The 19,539-nt window shown below is 47.5% G+C and overlaps 1 protein-coding gene across 1 annotated transcript; it reads right to left on the bottom strand.

Annotated features, from left to right (window-relative positions):
* Positions 1 to 13,576: 13,576 nt before the first annotated feature.
* On the bottom strand, positions 13,577 to 16,517 carry LOC118502939. Its single transcript, XM_036035690.1, has 2 exons — positions 16,293 to 16,517; positions 13,577 to 15,713 (listed from the first exon to the last, which is right to left on the bottom strand). The coding sequence occupies exons 1-2, from the start codon at positions 16,392 to 16,394 to the stop codon at positions 15,102 to 15,104; spliced, it is 714 nt and encodes a 237-aa protein (XP_035891583.1). The 5' UTR covers positions 16,395 to 16,517; the 3' UTR covers positions 13,577 to 15,101.
* Between the last annotated feature and the right edge of the window lie 3,022 nt (positions 16,518 to 19,539).

The following is a 19,539-nucleotide window of genomic DNA, read 5'->3' as shown; positions in this document are numbered from 1 at the left end:
TGACCGTGAATAAATTAATATCAGACTGTCAGCGTCGTTTCGGAAAGGCTATTACGTCGGCTATTCGGTGCTGATCAGAACATTCTCTCGAAAGATCTCCAAGCGGATTCCCCAAGATCTTCCGTTAGCTTTCGACGGGTTAGTCGTTAGTTCTTGAAACGGACGTTTCCCTCATGTGCCCTATATAAATTTTCCACCTCATTCCTTCCCCTTTCTCCTTCTCACATCCCACTTCCCAACGGTGGCGTACCGGTTCTCCCAAAAAAAGATGCCAGAACCATTCTGCAGGCTGAGCGCTCGAGCTCCACAGGGGGAAACGTTTACATTCCTTACGGCATTTCCGGCGATCGTGCGAGTGGTCATCGGAGCGTTAATTAATGTGGCCATATTTTTAATTCGCAGTCCCCCCAAACAAACAAAAAAAAAAACTTCCAAGACGAAAAACCTCTCCACGTAGTGTGGAACGTTGATTTTTCCGGTTCTTTCGGGGTGTTGTGTGTTTTTCTTCTTCTGCTTCTTAATGTTCCGTCCCGTCGGGCTGGTTTTCCAATTCATCACGTGATAACTGGTTTTTCGGCAGCCAGCTAGCCAGCCAGCCAGCCAGCCAGTTTGTAGCAACGAGCTTGGACGGGTCGTCTGGTTGCTCCAACGAACGAGATCGTCTGCATGTATGCCAAGCAACATCGGTCGGTGGATTAAGTGGTCGTTTTCTTCTGATTTTGGGGTCGCAATCGGCCTATTGCGGGACTCGGGTGGAAGAAGACTGCAAGATAACTCATCCGGTCAGCAGCAACGGGCATATCTGGCTGGATTGGCGTGCGTGTGTGTGTAAGTGAATGTTGCAAATTTTGTTCGATTTCCTTCCAACAAGAACTGTTGCGTTTCGTTCAAATCCAGGTCACAGTGTCGATTGTTCTTCTTCCCCATTTTTCGATCGATCGCTTCCATAAAAAACTGTGTCATAAAAAAGAGTTGTTCCAGGAAGTGTGGGTTACAAAATTTTATAGCGTTCGAGCTCGAGCAACACAGATGATGGGCCGAACCATCCCTCAGGTCCGTTTTTTCTCTCTCGAAGCGGAAATGGATATTATTGTGATCGTGATGATGTTATCATATTTAAATGTCTGCGCGAATTGACACAAATTAGCTTGGAACATCGGGCCAAACGAATGGACGCAAATGTAAATCAGTTCTGGCCAATTTGGCTCGTGTTGCATTCCCGTGGGCGAATGGAACGACGGGGTTTTGTGTATGGCATAATCGAAACGGCTCGTAATCGATTAGCGTAACAAAGCGATTCCCGGGTGAAATGGACAATCGTTCGATTAACGCACGCTTTTTGTGTTGCGTTCATCCGACAGAATGGCACATCCATGCGCTCTAATTGGCTGTGGTAATGGCGCGTTATGAGGGCTCTGTTTGTTTTAATTTAAAATGAGAATAATGTTTGCTTTGGCACGTTTTCATGGCAATAAGCAGTTTACATTTTTTGTACTGTTAATTGAAAGCTGATACTGTATTGAAGTTGAAGTGAGTCAAAGTTCAAGGATTAGGCCTGAAGGTTCAGGACTTCAGCTACTACACTCTTCTAGCTTTATTTAAACAACCACTCCTGGGGCTGCTTGCGGCCCCGTCAAATGTAGTCCGGAAAAATAATACGATCCACAGGCAGACCCTTGCCATTATCCGTCGCACTATTAGGAAGAAAATACCCAACAGATGTATCCGTCTCCAGAGTACTGCGGGGCAAGATGCTTAGTGAACCGTACCGAACCCCAAGTTTTCCGCCCCATTGACGTTCGGTTTTAATGTACAATACTCCTTCCGGGTTCGATCGTTGTCATAAGTAACCCTTTTCCATCCCGTGCAGGCCGACAATGTATCCGAGAGCCCGCGGGCTGACGTCGGACGCCACCTTGTGGAGGTCGCTGTTGCCGGTAAGATGCCGAACGGAAATGGTGGAAATTGGGTCCGGGTGGTGGCAAAAGTATGAAAACCAGCCGGCGCATGGTCTCACACGGACCGATAATTAAATTCCTCGCTATCGACTCGATTCTTCCACCGGCGGTGCATCTATCTCTTTCCCTCGAATCTGACGTCCCGTCTCGCCGAACCGGTCGAATGAGGAGACCACTCACTCACAGGGTTAGTTATACCGGTGGATCTATTGGTCCGCAACGGTCCACTCACAAAGCTCCACACAAACACACATGCAGGCACGATAAATACAGCCCACGAGGCAAACAGTTATCGGCCAGACCGGTGGCCAGTGGCCTATGCAGCAAACCCGAGACTAAGCCGGCGATTCGCAAAAGCTCGGTTATTGACTTCTGGACTGGATTGAATTTGCCTCCGTGTGTGTGTGCGATTTTGTTTTTCCAGTTTCCCGGCGTTTCCCGGTTTACCCTCATTTTGAAATTGGAACTTCGAACTTCGAACGAATAAGTTCCGGGTGGTTGCATCGGGGTGTGGTTGCGATTTAAGGATTTGTTACACCCCTGAAGCGTGCAGCGCTTTGGGAGGGTTTGCGTTGCCAAGGTCAGGTACGGAGCAAACTTTTTGGGAAAAAGATTTACGATGAAAGTTAAACTGGATGCTTGCCGAGTTGAAGGGGTGAAATGTGATTGAACTCGCGGGTTGATGGGAAGACGTGATACGATTTTAAGCTCTGAGGAACCGGCGAGGAGTAAAACTACAACTTCAAAGTCTGAGAAAGTCAATATCTGATTGCCGTGAGCTAAAATACGTGATCAGATAAGAGTTTGGTAGCTCTGAAAGGAGGTACTCAGTGTCTGATGTAAGCTTACAGCTGATGAGGATTAGATTGCTATATTGAGCTCTCATTATATCAGAATTTTTGTAGCACGAGAGACGATTTGACTATTTTTCTGAGAGTCTCAATTCTTCCTTTAGTGTTGGTCGTATCACTTAGCAAAATATTGGAACTTTGACTTCTTGGAAATACTGTCAAAAAAGTCTTTAATTTAAAACTCAGTAATTCTGAAAGTCCTTGTCTCAAAAGAGCATTATTAATGCTCTCAGCCGCCGTTTATGTTTCAATGGCGTCAGGTGCCAATACACATCTTCCATGATCATTCTGGGATGTGTTACCATCCTTCACTTTCACCATCAACCGGCATCCGGCAGTGCAAACTCCGTCGCTTCCTACAGCGACCTCTGCTGCACTCCCTGCTGCACTTGCCGGTGCATGCCTTTCGAGTGTCTCAATCATCGTCCGCCGAAGCATGGCAGAGGGGGAAAGAAAACCCAACGCAGCGCAGTGGCAGGAAAAACGGTGCCCACAAACACCAAAATACCTTCACTGACGTCAAGGAAGCGGACGCGTCAACGGGCACAACGACCGCAACGGACGCTCGTCGTAATGCGCACCGTAATCAGCATCAGATTCGATCTGCAGAAACCGGATCAAGACGCGGGCGCGCACGCTCGCGCCGTCATCGAGCAATCTTGATCTTTCTCGCGAGAGCCGGACGCGCGCGCAAGAAAAAAAAACACACACACACACAAGGGTTCAACAACCCTTGCTCGCGCAGTTTGCAGACCACGTGCTGATTACAAATGCGCCACGGAAGCTTCAGTTGTGGTTGTTGTTGGCGGTGTTTCAGACTGCCGTTATTCCTCCGAAAGCGGATCTTTGGCTTCGGGCGGCCCAAACCGAAGGTAACTTTCGCTTTTTGCCACCCTTCCCGGCCTTCCCTTCGCTGGAACCAGATGAGCTGTGTGAAGGTACCAATCGTACCGAACATGTACGAACGAGCCTCGCTGTGAACAATTCGACGGCAAATGTGTTACTCCAATTTTCGCGAACAAGCGGTGAGGCAAATAAACGGCGATGGTTCCGTTGCATGCGAACTTTTCCGCCAAAGCCGGAGCAGCCGGTTGTTTCCCAAGCAATATCCGGCATGTGTGTGAAAAATGATAAGGAAATTGTTCAGCCGGCGGTGTTGTGCAGATGTCAATCTGGGCAGGATTGGCTGCCTGTTTGGAGGATTTGAATATTTAGGATTGATTGAGTCTTTTACAGAGGTTCGATTTATGTTTTCGAATGATACTTATCTGATTTTGTATATTTTTAAGAAATAAGCTAAGTGATTGGACGCATAAAATGTTGATCAAACAGTATGAAAATGTTATTCTAAACAGTATGATTTTTAATATTAGGTGTCTTCCTGAAATTTTATATTTCATTCAAGCCAAACTCTAAACAAAAGCTAAAGGATCAGAATATTATGCAACATGCGACTCAAAGCAAACTGACTCGTCGGACACACACACCATCAAGATCAGGATGACCTAAAAACTCCTGCGCCAATCGCCGCTTGAGGCGAATACGCTTTTTCTACCTTTGGTTAATAAAAGAAAATCACCGGCGTTCGTAGGTTGCACTCCGTAAATCAAGCAGATTACTTCATTCTACAAAGTCCTTTCCAACATCCGTGCTTCAACTGAAGTGTTTACGGTGGGCAGGCGAACACGTTCTAGCTGGCGGAGGACCCCCAGTACGGCCAGCCTCGACGACGAAAGCAGAAGGAACGATAAACAAACGCTTCCGGTTCACCTAAAGTAGTGGCGCCGATAAGAGGCGCACGCTCTTTATCGCACCCTGAAAACCTGTCGGCGGATTCCGGTTCCCGGTCGTTATGATTGGCTCCCTGGAGGGTTTTTTTTTTGCTCCTTCCTGCATGCCCTCGAACGCTCGGTGGAAGCACCGTTTTTGATGGCAAAATACGACGCCAGGACACGATAAAAGTGCTCAGCACACACGATTTTCCCCCTTTTCTTTCTTTTTACTTCAATCTTTAGTGCCCGGGTGAGGGGGAAAAAAGGCAAGTACTCACGCGCCTTGGAAAAGGGCTGCCATCGACGCGGTTTGTGTGTGTGTGTGTCGGTAGTCTATTACGACGTACCGGGCCCTTTTTTTTCGAAAACCTCACCGACACCGTGTCCGTGATGTAAGCGTCGCGTTTTCATTTCCTTTCCAACAACGCCTCCCTGTTCCCTCCCTCCCCACCTCAATCAAAACATCCCCCTGATGGAGGCCCACCACTGGTGCCTGATTTGTGATTTCCCACGGTGAGGTGAAGCTCCGATGCAGGCGATGCGCGTTGTGCTGCACGCGAGATAAAGCTGTTGCGGGCTTGGCGTTGGCCCTTTTGCGGGGTTTTCAAGACCGCGCGCATGTTTACTTGCGCTTTCAAGTTCAAGTTTGGGGGTGCTGGTGCGGACGGTCAGGGTGAACAGATTTATCCGTTCGGAAGCAGCGGCAGAAACATTGCCCCTTTGCGTGCTTCTGGCGTGTGGAGACGTGAGTGGCTGTGGTACATTGTACGGGTCTGTTGATAGCGGTGGTGTTTCGGTGGGATGCACGCACCCTCCACCAAACTTTGATGTCGCAGAATTGGTTGCATTGGGAATAGGGGTTGGCGTCCGGGAGCGAGTAAGCTCGCGTGCGCTGCGTTCGATCGATGGCAGACCGAAGAAGCGAACCGTCGCTCGTAAACCGTCGCCGAAGTGCACTGAAGCGATCGATGATGGATGGAGTGAAAGGAGCGTAATGTGCGTGTGTGTGGTTGAGCAAGAGAGAGGCTGTGCGTGTGACAAATGTCTTTATGGTGGTAGCTATTTCGTTGATTTATAAAGCTTGAGCTATCGTGCGCTGGGTATCATCACGGTTGGCGGTTTATGGGTTGTGAATTGTAGCTGGAGACTAAGGGAGGAAAGCAATGAGGGAATATTGATCAAATAGAGTGTGACACAGTCAGTTGATGAGTCGTGGTACTTGTAACAGTTTGCACAAGATACACTAAAGAAAGGGAGTTAGACGGGTCTGTGCGTGGTTTTGGTTAATTAAGATGAAGGTTAATTTTAGGAACGATTCGAATTAATTTGATCATTTGTGATAAGTAGCCTTGTTCTTATAATACCTGGCGACAAACCCTGGGCCTTCGATTAACGCAGCATGACAGCAAGATTCAATACGCACCAAAAAGGAAAATAGCATAAGTAAAGGGCAGTTTGGTTCTGTTGATCTGGACGGATCGTGTTCTGAAAAATAATCCTAATTATGCTGGAATAATACTTCACTTTAGAGCTTCAATGCAATCAGAAGCTTCTTTTTTAAGTTGAAAACGTTTTTGAATATAGCTACGGTCTAGTTCATGTGGAAGCTCTTGATCATGTGGATGCAGCTTACAGTTCAAGAGCAGTAAGGAGTTTCATCCTTAAAAATGATCCAGACATTTACATAGATTATGTTGGATGTTGAGACATGTGAAAGGTTACTGGTTTTTGCTATAATCTATTTATTGTCTTCCAGAATTTCAGATCAATTTGGTTTCCCTTTACCGATCGATCAAACAGTTTCTAATTATTGCATTAAAATGGAAAACCAAATCACAACACATCGCGAACATGCATGACTCTACCGAAAGCGAAAGGAAGCGGAAATGTTGTTGCGAGCCATAAATAGATTGAGCAAAAGAAAGTGTTGGCTCATTCCAGGCGCATTCTAATCGTTTGTTGTGTACATTCACTTTTCAACAAAAGCAAGGTTGGGCTCGAAGGAAGCAAGGAAGAAGGAAGCAAACATACCTCAGGAAAGGTAACATACCCCCGGCCGGCGGACGGCCGAACAGGAAAAACCATTACTGGTCACAATCAAATTCGTACTTTTCCTAAGATTTATCTTACGTGCCCACGGTTCAGCAACGGTTCAGCCGGCCGCCATGATGATGGAAATTGAAAGTAAAACAGCCCCACCACGGTTCACCCTGGACACTGCGGGGCTGGCCGTGGCGGAAAGGCAGCGAAATAAAAGTAAAATTGAAAACGATAAAAAAAGTCCTCCCGGGGGCGGGTACGTGTGTGTTCCTTTCTATTTCTATATCGAGCCTGACAGTGCCGTCCCGGGCCTGGGCCCCCAAAGCATAAAAGCAGCATAAGCCGACGGTAAAGAAGTTTATATACATCGAGGCAAGCAAAAGGCCGACGAGCAGGAGGAAAATAAAAATAACACTCACACACACAAAAAAAATACACACTCTTATAGTTACCCTCGTTTCACTCACTTTCGCTCTCGGTTAATTGTGGACCGAATCCCCCCCCCTGGCCGGACTGACCCTTGGGAGGGTGGGTTTTCTGGATGGTCGTTCCAGGGTTGTGATGAGAAAATCTTTGCCCAACCTTACACCCAACGCTTGCGTGGTTTCGGAAGCAGTTTGGGTCAACTGTACCGCGTCCAGCTTAAGGGTCAGTTCCCGAGGGCATCGGAGCGCTCGGGCTTAGACGCTTGACGTCTTGCATGCATGATGGACGGCAGGCTCTGATCGGTGGAGCGAATCGTGATGATTAATGTCTTCGGTCTTCGGGCGTCTGGCAAACGGAGAGCTCTGGGTTTGGGTAAGTTTTACGTCCGATTAAACTAGCGAACGAATACGCTTATTAACTGGAAGCTGTTCAAGAAGGATGAGGTTGGTTTATAAGTTAAAATAAATCTATATTGAATTGATGTATTACATAATCTTACAAATATTGGAATTCTTTGTCAGATTTGGAATAGGATCGATGGAGAAAAAGCGTGGACCAACTACTTTTTCAATGTCCAACCCAACCCAGTCCACACGAGAAAAAGGGGCAATTAAATTCCACCCAGATGTGTTTCTAATCGGCCACTTGGTTTCACTTTCCTATGTGGTCAAGCGGCTGGAGTCGAACCACTCTGACATCGGACACTCGCTCCCGCAAGACACGAATAATTCTCCGTTCGGGATTCCTGTAATTTGTATTTTCATGTCTGCGTGCTGCGTGCCAGATAGGTAAGCAAATCTGGTTTAGGTTTTCGGTTAGACGAAACCAGTGTTTCGGAGTCCGATTCCCGATGACCGATGAAACTTTCACCGGAAGCTTTCCTCCGCCCCGTAGCATTTTCCGGCTTTGGCATTTGAAATGGGTCATACACGCGTAATGATAAAATAAAACCAGGACGGCTGAGATGTGCTCACGCGCACGGCACCCGGCTGAAGATGATGCTAATGATAATGATGATGGTGAAGAAGATGTTGTTGATTCGGGGCTGGGCTGGTGAGGATGAAGATAAAATCAAAACATAATTAAGACACCGATAATTTACACCGAAATGTGTTTCCCCCTGGTCTCCTGGCGTGCAGCCGTGAGAGTTTGTTAATGGGTTGTGCAAAAATTTTGGATCAGATGTAGCGTGGAGGACTAGCTACATTGGATGTTTTTAAAAGAGTTCTCGTTTGAGCCTTGCAAGGTTAATAAGGGTAAAAATATGTCTCTCTTGTTCAAGAAGGAATCAGATATTCTTTTCTTGTTCTTATCTGGCACTTCAACCTCCAAAGATGTTGGTGAAGCCCTGCAGCGTTTGCTGAGCTACCGTGAGCCTCTACCGTCGCAGCCACCAGATCACTCCAAGGAATCAGATGTTAATGCTCCATATCTCTCAATCGCCCATCCATCCATCCATCCATCGTGCGAGAAACTGTAAATTGAACGTATCCGAAATGCGGTCGATATTGCAATTAGGCAAAGTGCACCACTTTTGTCATTTCGTGCATCTATTACAATAGGTCAACAGCATCATAAAGCTGGTGCTTCTCGCCCAGTTCAATGCTTTTTGGTGCGTGCGTGCTTTGCTTTGGAGTTGTAGAAAAAAAAGAAGCTAAATGGAGCTTCAATCGGCCAGCGCAGCAATGTAAGCAAAGTGTGAATAATTGCTGGAAATTCAATTACTCCGTCCATCGGGAGTACGATCCGCTATCCATTACGGGGACGCTTTCTTTCTGATGGCTTGATCGAAAGTGGTGCGCGTGTGCCTGGGCAAACTTTGATGAGTATGCAAATTGCTCGCGGTACGGTGCGAGAGAGTATTCAACACGTAAAGGCAAACAACAGTTTTGAAGTAGTTTAGTGCGTGTTAGGCTTAGTTTGTTCTATTACTAGACTAGATCTACACTTGTTGGCTATCTTGGTAAATCGCCGCCCTCAGCCCGATCGATACACACTTCCAGATGATTAAGCAGTTTAAGGTGGTTTGCTTGCCCCACTCCGGCCGAAAGTACTTCCTCCGAAAATGAGTGCGCCATATGTTGCGGCATCTTGACGACTGGGTCACACAGTCCACATACCATCCGGGTATGTGTCATTGCTTTAACAGCGAATTGCACTCGGGTAATTGCATTCGCCGCTTGAAGCCTTGGGTGAAAAGCACCCCCCAACACCGAGCCCAAACGGCGAGAGCGATTCACGTGCAGCAGGAACAAAAGTGCATTGCATCCGGTGCAGTGCTCCCGGTGCGCGAGCCTCACTCACTAGCTGTGAAATGGTTTCGTTTCGTTTTTAGTGCTGCACTCCTCTGTTCGGGGCAGTAAACGGTGTGGCGAAAGGAATTCCTTTGGCTGGGGTAGACGCGCGTAGTGAGCGGGTTTTTTTTTCACAACCCTCTACTGCGCCAGTAAACAAAAGTGGCGAAGCCCGGTGGCTTCTGAACGCGTTCCGTGCACTTGATTTTTGTGTGTGTGTGTGTTTCCCACTTTCGAATGACGATAAGCGCCATCAGGTTTTTTGTTTTGCGAATGCCGTTGGCCCAGAAACCATGAATAGAGTCAGCTGGTTGAAGGTTACTGATCGATGGTTTTAAATATTTTGTTTCAAAAAGTGCAATTTATACTCACCCGGGTCGCCGTTGAAGTGTAAGAAATCGATCATCGAACCGAACTCGGCGCTGCTTATCAGCGCAAACGGTCACCGGATGACAGTTATGAACGATGAGCGTTCGTCCGCTGGAATGCTTTTCCCCCCCTGCCCGCGATGAAATGAGGCGAGAAATTAAGAAATTATCATCGCTTTTTCATTTTGTTCTGCCCCGTTCCATTCGATAGGACGATAGGGACGTCGTACGTTTTCCCAGGGTCAGCCATATCTCTTCGATATCAATGGCGAACATCGCAATGACGTAAGCTTTCACCAGACTATCTTCTCTCGCCTTTTTGTTCTTTTTCGTTACTGTGTGTGTGTGTATGTTCGTCATGATTTGCATACGTCCGACCGCTATCGAAGTTTTGGTTCGGTCTGTTTCGGCCCCTGATTTACCGGTGACCGACGGGTCACGATTGGAGGCTGGCTAGGATGGTTGATTGCCGACTATCCAGCGTAAGTTTTTTTTTGTTGCAGCTGACTACCCTGTCAATGATGCTTGGCGGGAACTTCCTTCAGGCGGGATGAGTCGGTGAAGAGCTCAATATTATACCGAAGTTTATTGGAAATATGCAAAGCTGATTTAGCTTCTTTTATTCGGGGGAAGAGTTTGTTCACATTTCGTTCATGACTGGGGCCGATGGACGCAAAAGCTTACGTAGGGATTATTAATGAAACGGTAGGGATGGGAAAGACTGCGCAAGAAAGAACTTTCTTTTCTTTTTGTTCGGTTCTCGTACCTTGCTGCTGTGTGAGTAAAAAGTGCTGATCGAAAAGGTTGTAACGCTTTCGATGTAATAAAATCTCTTTAATTGAATCGAAACTGGTATTGGATGAAGTTTTGCAACGTTGTGGAAAACTTTTTGATTATGACATTGATTAAAAGTGTTTATGGATGCAGTTTGATAGATGATTAAATTTTGAAACTTTTATTTATCCGTTCTATTTTTACTTGGTAGAGCAGATGGATATCGAGAAAATCTTTTAATTTAAATATGTTTGTATTTTTTGTAAAAAAAAAACTAAGTGTATCATATCAATATTATGGAGAGATATTTGCTTCAAAGTCATCGCATATCGAACCTAATGAAATCAGGTTCTCAACGGACATTTTGAAACGACGATCAAAAAGTTCAAATCTTTCATCGATTGCACGTGATGATCGTGTTACCCAAGTAACAACACGCTTGAAACGCTTAAGACAGTGCCAGCTCAACCCCAAGCTTTTCATCATGCGGAGAAGATGATTTAAGAAGTAACGGAAAACGGAAAAGAAGTCAATCGGTCAAAGGCAAATCAAACAAGAAATTTTTCCCTTTTTAGCTTCTTACCCACAGCGGTAAACATTTTTCTCATCTCTGTTTCGATCTTAACTCGATCTGGGCTTCGGCAAATTAACTTTATAAGCTGTAAATGAAATGTTTTCGACGCCCATCAGTGTTTAATTTGAATAATTGTCTAAACATTTCATATCGCTACCTTTTTCTTTACTGCATCTCTATCCATTAAAAGTGATCAGTTAAAGAACATGATAAAATAATATTTTTTTGCCAACATACCCCTAACTACGAATCATTGAAGCGTTTCAACTCCTAGCAAAGAGTTATGCTTGGCGACTTGGGGCTTTTCTTTTTCACAATGGTATCCACTTCGGTCATGTACGATCATATCGTCTGTGAGCTTTTTGTACAGCGGCACCCTCGATGCATGATTTTTTTTAACCGTTGCTATTTTTTTTGCAAATAGTTTATTCTCATTTTTTATAGTAATCATTGTAATCAGAAGTAACGTTGAAAATTAATAAAAATAAATTAAACATACACTAAACTTAAATAAATCAGACATACGGTTAAGAGTAAGATTATGACACCACTTAAAAATTTTTTAAGCTCTTCAATTTTAATATCACAGAATTCTGTTTACATAAGTATTTAGTGAGGATCAATATTGCTCCTTAATGATTCCAACACACATCAACGAGATTGAAAATATATATTATATATTCCAAGTTGGTTATTCGCATTACTCATTTTAAAGTCAGATCTAAAAGCTTGTTGAGATCTTATATCAACTTGTAATAATAAGTAATCAACATGAAATAATGTTGGCCATGTTTTAAAATTAATCTGTTTATTTGTATTTTTGTTTTGCTGAGTTCAATTTCACGAAGCACTATTTTCAGAATAAAATATAATATTCTAAAAATAACTCTTCGTACAATTGTATCCTGAAATTATTATCACGTCCCCATGGTACTTCCTTAATTTTGTTTAATTTCGCAACTAAATTAAAATGACTTCCACACACCTTCACCAGATCCTCACCCGAACGCCGCGTGTCCTGCCATGCACTGCACCTAGTGATCCGAAATCCGGAATTACCGTCTCCCCGGAACTGCCTGGATGCCGGGGTAAAAGTGAAAGCTTTGCAGTTAAATGTTCGAACCACACACACACACACACACACAAACACACGCGAACGTACATGGTTTGGCACCCGGTGAAAGCATAGCGTAATCGCGCAACACATAACCTGATTTCATCACGGGTGGTCAAAAGTTCTTTCGCGCCCTGTTCCGTGTTGCATTCGCTACATTCGCGGGCTGCAGGCGGTTCCACTTGATAATTATAATTAAACCGGCCAATTCTAAATGGTGCGGCCATTCTAAGAGATGCGATTATTTAGGGGCACAATAAATAGGGATTGTTTCCGGATGCACAAATGAGTCGAAATGAGGTCATAAATTATATTCAACCCGAATCCTCCCGTAAATCTAACAGCACAAACGGCTAGCCTCGGTTGGGAGTGTGCGGGTGAGAGAGCGCCTGGAATAAATTAATAAAAGCTATCCCGAGTGCATCGCTACAGCGGGAACGGCGTAAGCAAAGTGCAGGTCTTGTGGGTCGGGCAATAATTGGCTGCGGTTCATAATCAGCGCGAGAACGAGCCTACCCGGGGCTGGGCAAAGAATAAATCTCGGGTCCGGCAATCGAGATAATCATGTGAGCGCTAGATAGGTGGCAATAATTGCCAAAACAAAACCCCAAATCCTCTGCCCCACGCCATTAACACACATTTCCCGCCGAAAGACACGAACGAACGAACGGCATCTTGGCCCCACCGGCTGGAAAAGTGGATGGTTTTATTGGGATGACGGAGGAATAAATTTATATGGATTGTTCGGACCGGTTTGTCTGCTCCGTTCCGAAATTATTCCACACACACACACGGATACACGGCGTTGGAGGTGAGCGGGAGGGTTGGAAAAAGGAGGTGGTTAATACGAGGGGAGGAGAGTTGGAGAGAAAACAAAAACAATATCCCGAACGCACATTCCGTGGCTATTAGGCCAAACTCCCCGGTCGGTGAAGCAGTCCATGACGTTACCGTGCAAACGATCGTGTGCGATAAACGTGCAGTCGGGAAGCAGGCGCTCGTGCACGCGAAACCTGCAACACAAAATCCGTCACGTCATGTGTTCCCATTTGAATGTGTCACCCAATAACGGAATCAACGAATGTCACTAATGCGCGTACGGTACCACCCACACCCGTCGAGGCATCCGAAAGAAAAGGGGGTCACGACGACGACGACGCCGACATTTCGCTTTCGATTGGCCGCTGGGAACGTGACTTTCGGATGTGTCGTTGCGGCACTGCGTTGCGTGCCGGTGAGTCTCGTTTCCGGTAACCGAAGTGTTGCACTGCAAAGGTTTCGGCGTACGCGATCGAGGTGAAAGGAACTGGGTGAGCTGTGAGCCGTTCCCGCCAAGTGACATTTCTTTCCCAGCCAAGCGAAGAACTCTGGTGAGATCTGACGCAGACAAGCAAACCCGGATATCTTTTCGTAACTTTATTTTCACATTTCTTTATTTCTTTTGATTTCTGCTCTTATTGCCTCTTTGCATTTCTCACTTGCTCTTATTTACAATGGTTTTCGTTGTTGCTGTTGGTGGCTGTTTCTATGGGAGGGAGGAATTTCTTGTCTGTGCGTACAAGCGTCAAGAGTCTCGGGGCTTCTCCCGGAAGAGATTCCGTTTCCTGTACGGTTTGCTGTTTCGGGGTGGGTTTGCTGTTTTTCGTTGCCGGGAGAAACGCCTCCCAGCGAGAGTGAGACGGTTCGGGGTGAGGAGGAGCAGGAGAAGCGTGAGCAGAGTCCGCGGGCAGGTACGGTGGTTCCCCGAGCATAATTGCCATGGAGTGTTAACAGTTAGCGAACTCGGCTCGCTATCCCGTATTCCATGGAGTGTGGACGCCCGGTCCGGAGAAGTTGGCAAGCGGATTGCAAACCACCGGTACACGATACGCCTCAAACCTCGGAAAATTATGCCCAGGAAGCCACCCCTTACGCTGAGCCTAACGGTGCGATCGGCTAATGCGCTCCTGCATTCCTCCTCGCACCCTTATCATCGCACCGCGTCTGTTCAGATGAAAATCTAGCTGGTAGAATAGACTAGAACCCCAGAATTCGGTAGAATTGGGTTTGATTAAAATAAATCAGCGAACGGAGCAGCGCGCAGCTTAAGAAGCCGGTGAAACAGCTCCGCACGCCCTACAAGAGTGCGGATAGAGAGTGCTGTCTAGTGAGGAACGAAAAGGAGGCGCTGAGTGGCGTTGGTGTGAGAACGGTAGACCGGTCCGGGACCAGGTCGGGCTCGGGCAGCGGTTGCGTCTTCTTGTAGTAAAGAAAATCGATCAACCACCGCAACCGGGGTTTGTAGCCCACTACTAAACACTAAAAATCGTACGGGACGCCTGATCGAATTACCTCAATCGGCCTTGGTTGAACGAACTGGGTGTAAGGATTATAGTAGACTAGATTGAAGAATAGTGCTCCAGCTGGGACGGGACAGGGATTTTACAAGTTAAACGATGCTTTAAAGGTACGCCATAGCGAAAGTGGCGAAAGTAGTAGTAGTAGTAGTAGTAGTAGTAGTTAAAGTAACAGTAATAGTAAAATAGCAGCTATCAGTGATCAGTGATAGTGTCGTGTTTGGTTTCGAGATTCGATCGCACGGGGGATCGGGATCGAGGGGCCTCTTTCAGGTCGGTTCGAAGGAGGAAATGCATGCGTCTGTGATGCGTGTGCGTGCACCTGTGTGTGAGTGTGAGTATGTGTTGGTGCTTGTGTATCTAGTGCGGGACAGTGCCCGGTCCTGTTTGGTAGAGCAAAACATGGTCACAACAAAACAAATGAACAAATCAATTCCTCAACTATCGGCTAAGTTAATAAATTAATCTCTCGATCTCGGGCGACACCACACTCGGGCTGAGGGTGGTGTGGCCACCCATACACGGCTTGCCGCCGTCTCTAGCATGAATAAGTTAAAGGGATCGGTGCCGTTGCGTGTCGTGCGTGCCATGCGCTTACTTTCGCACTGGCTTGTGGCCGGCGTACGCGATCGAGTGGGCGGGCTGGCTGTGGGAACCGTAGTCACCGTATCCGCTCGACTCCCAGCCACCGGACGAACCGTGGTACGAGGTGTGCTCCTCCTTCTTGGACAGCAGCTTCTTCAGGAACAGGAACTTGGACAGGACGAGCGCGATCACGGACACGATCAGCGCCTTCTTGGCGATCAGCGCAATGCCGAGCAGGGCCAAGAGGGCCAGACCGACGATCTTCAGCTTCACCAGTCCAAGGATGGGCAGGAGCGCCTTCAGGATCTTCTTCTTGCCGCGGGCCTCCGCCACCATGGCGCGCATCTGGCCCTTCACCTCCTCCGGGATGACGGTGGACAGGCTGCGGGCAGCACCGGCCATATCGAGGTTCAGCGAGCGCTCGCGCAGGAAGCTGACCGAGCGTTCGAACACGTAGTTCTCGAGCGCATCCTCGCGGGTTTCCACACTGTTGGCCGACTCGATCTGGGCACTGTCGGCGTTGTACGAGCGCGAATCGCGTCCGGCCGTCTTCACGAACGATAGGCCACCGGCCAGGCTGATCTGCGGCTGGTCGAAGAAGTCACGAGCCTTGCGGTAGAACTGGAAGAGAGAAGCGATCAGTCAGTAACGCTCTGGTTCGTTGGCAAACTGACATCTCATGGTGGTTTCAAATGATCATTTTGGGGAACTATCGGTGGTTAAGCGGTTTTGCTGTTCTTTTGTCCGTATATTGAATGAGTAAAGGTCCTAAAGGGAATGAGACTTCGAGTGCTGTCGGATCAGGAATCCAGGATAAGTGTGCAATCCGGAATATCTCGTTTGGCGTGAGTTTTTCTGATCGCGATCCGTCACTTGCAAAACTAAAACTGAGGAACTACACTCCCTGCATCAGCACTGGGCATCGGGATTTATGAATTTCTGGACGTCTGCTTTATCGCCAAACATTCTTAACTTGTAATTGATCTAGTTAGCAAGCGTTCGTCGATTCCCGATCATCAACATCTATATGGAACACATCCTCATCGCCCCAGAGCGATCACTAACTTAAATTGCACAAAGTTCCACGAAGAGGGCTGCATATAGCACACAGGTCCTGCACTAAAGTTCTAATAAACTGTCCTTGAAGTTCACTTGAGCCCCCAATATCCCCGATCACTGATCGTAACACTTGTTGCGTACCGTGAGCTGCAGGCAGGAAATCGAATCCTTATCCAAACACTCCTTGAAGTCCTGGGCCGCAGCCAGGGCGCACACACTCAGCACACAGATTAACAGCTTCATGGCGAAACACGTGTGGACAAACGGTTGCACTAGGGGCAAACAGTTGTAAGGTAAAACGGCAACGGCTTACGAGCTTGTCGGACACACAAAGCTAGGTTTCGGTTGCTCCTCACCGGTACGGAACTAAACACGGATTGACAATTTTCCACACGCTACCGAGGTGTTTATAAGAGGCTGGTGCGCCCGATACCCTCTCTCTTGCGTAGTAGCGCTTTCTCCTGCGCTTTCTCCCTCATTCACTCACACGCGCGTTCGCCCACTCGCCATCTCGCTCTCTTTCTCCGTGGATCGTGGATCGCGGATCGAGGGCCTACCACCGACCGATGGCTTCGCCGCCACCGTACGCGCTCTTCTCTTGTTTCTGCGGGTGCGAAGGTGGTGGCGCTTGCGCACGCACACACACACACACACACATACACTGGGACGCACACGGGACGCTCAGCATCATCGGGCCAGCGATCCAAGCAGCTTCCATCCCAACCAGGCAGGTCCGGCCGTAGCGATTTCTTCAGTGCTTTCTTTCTTTGGGCCCGGTGGCAACTCTTCATCTTCCTGGGGCGTGAGTTGGTGGGTAGGCGGACTGAGGGTGAGTTTTAGCCCGGATGTCGATTTTTTCGTCCCGTCCCCGTTACATCTTCCCCTCACGTCCCTCATCCGAACGGCCAACGCTTCGAATCGATTCACAAATATTTACATTCTCCTTCTTTCTCCAGCTCCAGTTTGGCGAACCGGGTGTTTGGTGGATTTTCGTGTGTGTTCAGTACGCTGGAACCAGCGTGTCAGTTCCTTTTCTGGCCAGCGAAAGCGCGTGTTCATTCTTGGTCGTCTCGACATGTTTGTGTGTGTTATTAGTTTTTTTTTAAATCTCAACTTCAAGATGACGCAGAGGATTCTCGCGTTGTCGCTGGCGGTTTGGGCGGATATTCGACGACCATCAAATTAGGGACCCTTTTTTCGCAATCGCGCCTCGCCCGAAGAAACCCGCTCTGATTGGAATCGACAGCGATTGGATCAAAAGGCTGCCGAATGCCGCTGATTATACGATTAGCATTCCCGGCGGAGTGAGAGTTCCGATGGGCTGGCCATGCATGCTGGCCGAAAGTTGCTGTCGAGGGTGCGTGGAAGATCGATTACTGGGCCCCCCTCCCGTCAAGGTTTGTCCACCCGGATCTTGATCCCCTGGCCGGGTGACAGCCGTGGGGTGATGGGGGAGCCATCGTGTTTTTTTATGTCGGGAGCTAACAAAAGAAGAAATGAATTGGTAGGGTTGTATCCGGTGGTGATTCAGTTCAGAAGACATCGGTACCGGGCCGATGGTAAACATCCGGAATTCAGGTCGACCTAGGTAGGTTGGTAGTATTTTCATGCCTTTGTCCAATCCACCCACATTGGCGGGGCAGTTTTCATTTCACCGAAGAAGACGCGGTTTCGAACGAAAATGGAAACGCTGGAATTCCTTGGGCGGCTGCGGTGCGTCCGGAGCGCTTTTGAAAGATCGATACGGGATTTGGTTGAGGAAATGGATTGTCTCCCAATGGTTGAGGACTCTTCCATTAGAAAGTAATTGCTATTTCTGTTTCTTTTACCATATAAATTTAGAAACAGCATTTAATATGTTCCTGATGTCCAGGCTGTATAATAACTTCATCAGGAATAGGTTTTTACCTCTTTTAGGTTCAACTTTCCACGAAGGATGCCAGTATTTGTTAAAAGGAATAAAATAAATACTAATCCTGACAACAGTTGGAAAATCTGGCCCGCTTTTTCCCATTAACATTGTGTACGAAACATAAACTTTTCCCGCTACATGAAAGTTAATGATTAAGAGGGAGGAAAAGCAGATCAACGCGCTCATGAAATAACAGCTCGCCCAAGCGGTCAGATATATTTGTACACACCAAAAAACAAAAGCTCTCAAAACAACATCCACATATATACCCGTTTTGTGCACGTTCGATTGGCGGGCGCGCGCGGTCGAGTTCGCCGACTTCCCGCCCTGATAACTTTCCAAACGACCGATTTGTGGACGCGGCCACGTTCGGTTGGCACGGCTTTATTGCATCACACGTTTCGCTTCGGAAGTACGCCGGTTCGCACTCGTGACTGGCACGTTGATCACGACGCAGTTTTTCGGACAAGCGTTTCATGTGCATCACCCTGCCTCTCTTTCCCTTCCTTCGCTCCCACCCCCTCCGGCAGTTGGAGTTCGCATCTCGATGAACTCCGGCTGGTGGGAGAAATGGCCGCAAATTCCGGAGGACCACCGGATCCGGCTAGATCCGGTCGACGCAATAAAGATGCAATCGGCAAACCTCAAGCTAGGCAGCGAAAGATGAAAGTTGTTTCATCCACCCGGCATCTCCCAACCACGCGAACGTCCTCGCTGAGAAAAAAAAGAACGTCCTCCGTGTGGTGACGGGACACGTTTTCCTGCCCGGTACGGAAAGCGTTTGTGGTTTGGCTAGTTTTTCCACCTTCGTTTCGCGAATGACGCGTTTCATCATCGATTGTGTTCCCTTAAGGGAAGGGTCGTGGTGGTGATGGCGATAGGGTGGTTGATCGATCTTTTGTCGGACCGATTGATGCAATTGCCAAGATGGTTTCCTTCGGTGACGTCAATGACTTTCCAGCCCTTGCAACTCGCGGCCGGGTATGGCCGGCCGTTTGGCAATGAAAGTGAAAGACTGTGTGAAGGGAAGCGTTCGTCGTCGTAAGGGTCGTCCTTGCTGGTAGGAGAGATCGTAAATGCGTGCAAAAATGCATCATGCGCCCGGTTTGGCGGTTTTCTTCGGCAGTTTCCCTTTTCGGGCGCGTGGACGCGAACATGCCGGTACCGTTTTGTTACGTGGAGACACTTGCATCACCTGGACGCTCAATGCAACGGCACTCGGATGGTTGGATGTACCTTTCTTGGACGATCTTTGTTTTCGATTTCTTCGTGCGAGGTTGCTGTTATGGTTTTTTTGTTGCTGTTGATGTTGGTGTAACGGGACGGATGATTTCCATGGCCAGGGACACTTTCACTGTGCCATAAAATCAAACAGATGTAAGTTGTTTGTTGACAGTAGCATAAGAAGCGGAGGATAATGTTTGACAAAAATATTGGCGAATAAGGGAGTCGATAAGTAGGTTTAAACTGTTGACA

Source organism: Anopheles stephensi, chromosome 2 (assembly GCF_013141755.1).
Source record: "Anopheles stephensi strain Indian chromosome 2, UCI_ANSTEP_V1.0, whole genome shotgun sequence".
NCBI lineage: Eukaryota > Metazoa > Arthropoda > Insecta > Diptera > Culicidae > Anopheles > Anopheles stephensi.
Note: the sequence above shows the minus strand (reverse complement) of the source record. Positions and strands in the feature narration are given on the sequence as shown.